Source organism: Penaeus monodon, chromosome 21 (assembly GCF_015228065.2).
Source record: "Penaeus monodon isolate SGIC_2016 chromosome 21, NSTDA_Pmon_1, whole genome shotgun sequence".
In the NCBI taxonomy this organism is placed as follows: domain Eukaryota; kingdom Metazoa; phylum Arthropoda; class Malacostraca; order Decapoda; family Penaeidae; genus Penaeus; species Penaeus monodon.
In genome coordinates this window covers 32,388,759-32,389,300 of record NC_051406.1, presented here as the reverse complement: position 1 = coordinate 32,389,300, position 542 = coordinate 32,388,759, and the positions used below count along the sequence as shown (strand labels likewise).

The 542-nt window shown below is 36.2% G+C and overlaps 1 protein-coding gene across 1 annotated transcript in view; it reads right to left on the bottom strand.

Annotated features, from left to right (window-relative positions):
* Nucleotides 1-30: 30 nt before the first annotated feature.
* LOC119586653 overlaps nt 31-542 on the bottom strand; it is a 51,151-nt gene continuing 50,639 nt past the window's right edge. Inside the window, exon 6 of the mRNA XM_037935393.1 lies at nt 31-86. Coding sequence (XP_037791321.1) covers nt 31-86 — 56 coding nt within the window. The remainder of the gene's footprint in view (nt 87-542) is intronic.

The window sequence follows — 542 nt, the reverse complement described above, 5'->3', positions numbered from 1 at the left end:
CCTAAAAACAAATAAATGAACTACAGTTTATTAAAGGGAAATGGTTTCCCTGTTGGGAGCAGATCCATATTCTGTGAGTGTTTGCACTGAGGAAAAGTACGGATTTCAGCCTGAATCCGTACGAGGATCCAGGTCACTACCAATGTCTAATGCAGTTTTCGTCGGCTGAATAAACGCCAACGAAATCATAACTTCTTTGAACGGCAATAATACGCTATGCAATTATAAAAATAGATAAGTAAATTGATACATAAGTAAGGAAATGATTCAATTAATAACTGGGCAAAAAAACGCAACAATAAATCGGCAAACATCAAAGTATGAAAAATGCGGAAAAAAATATTTATAGCTTCATACATAACGCCGAGAGGAATAAGGACAATAAGAGCAAAAAGTAATAAAAAAGAAAGAGCAGGAAGTGAGAGAATGTAACCGAAAACAAGAAATAGAAAGACAGGAATAGATAAATGAAACGCCCAAGAGAGTCGGGCGAGAATAAACCAAAAGAGAAACAGAGGAGATTGAGAAAAAACGGGGGAAGC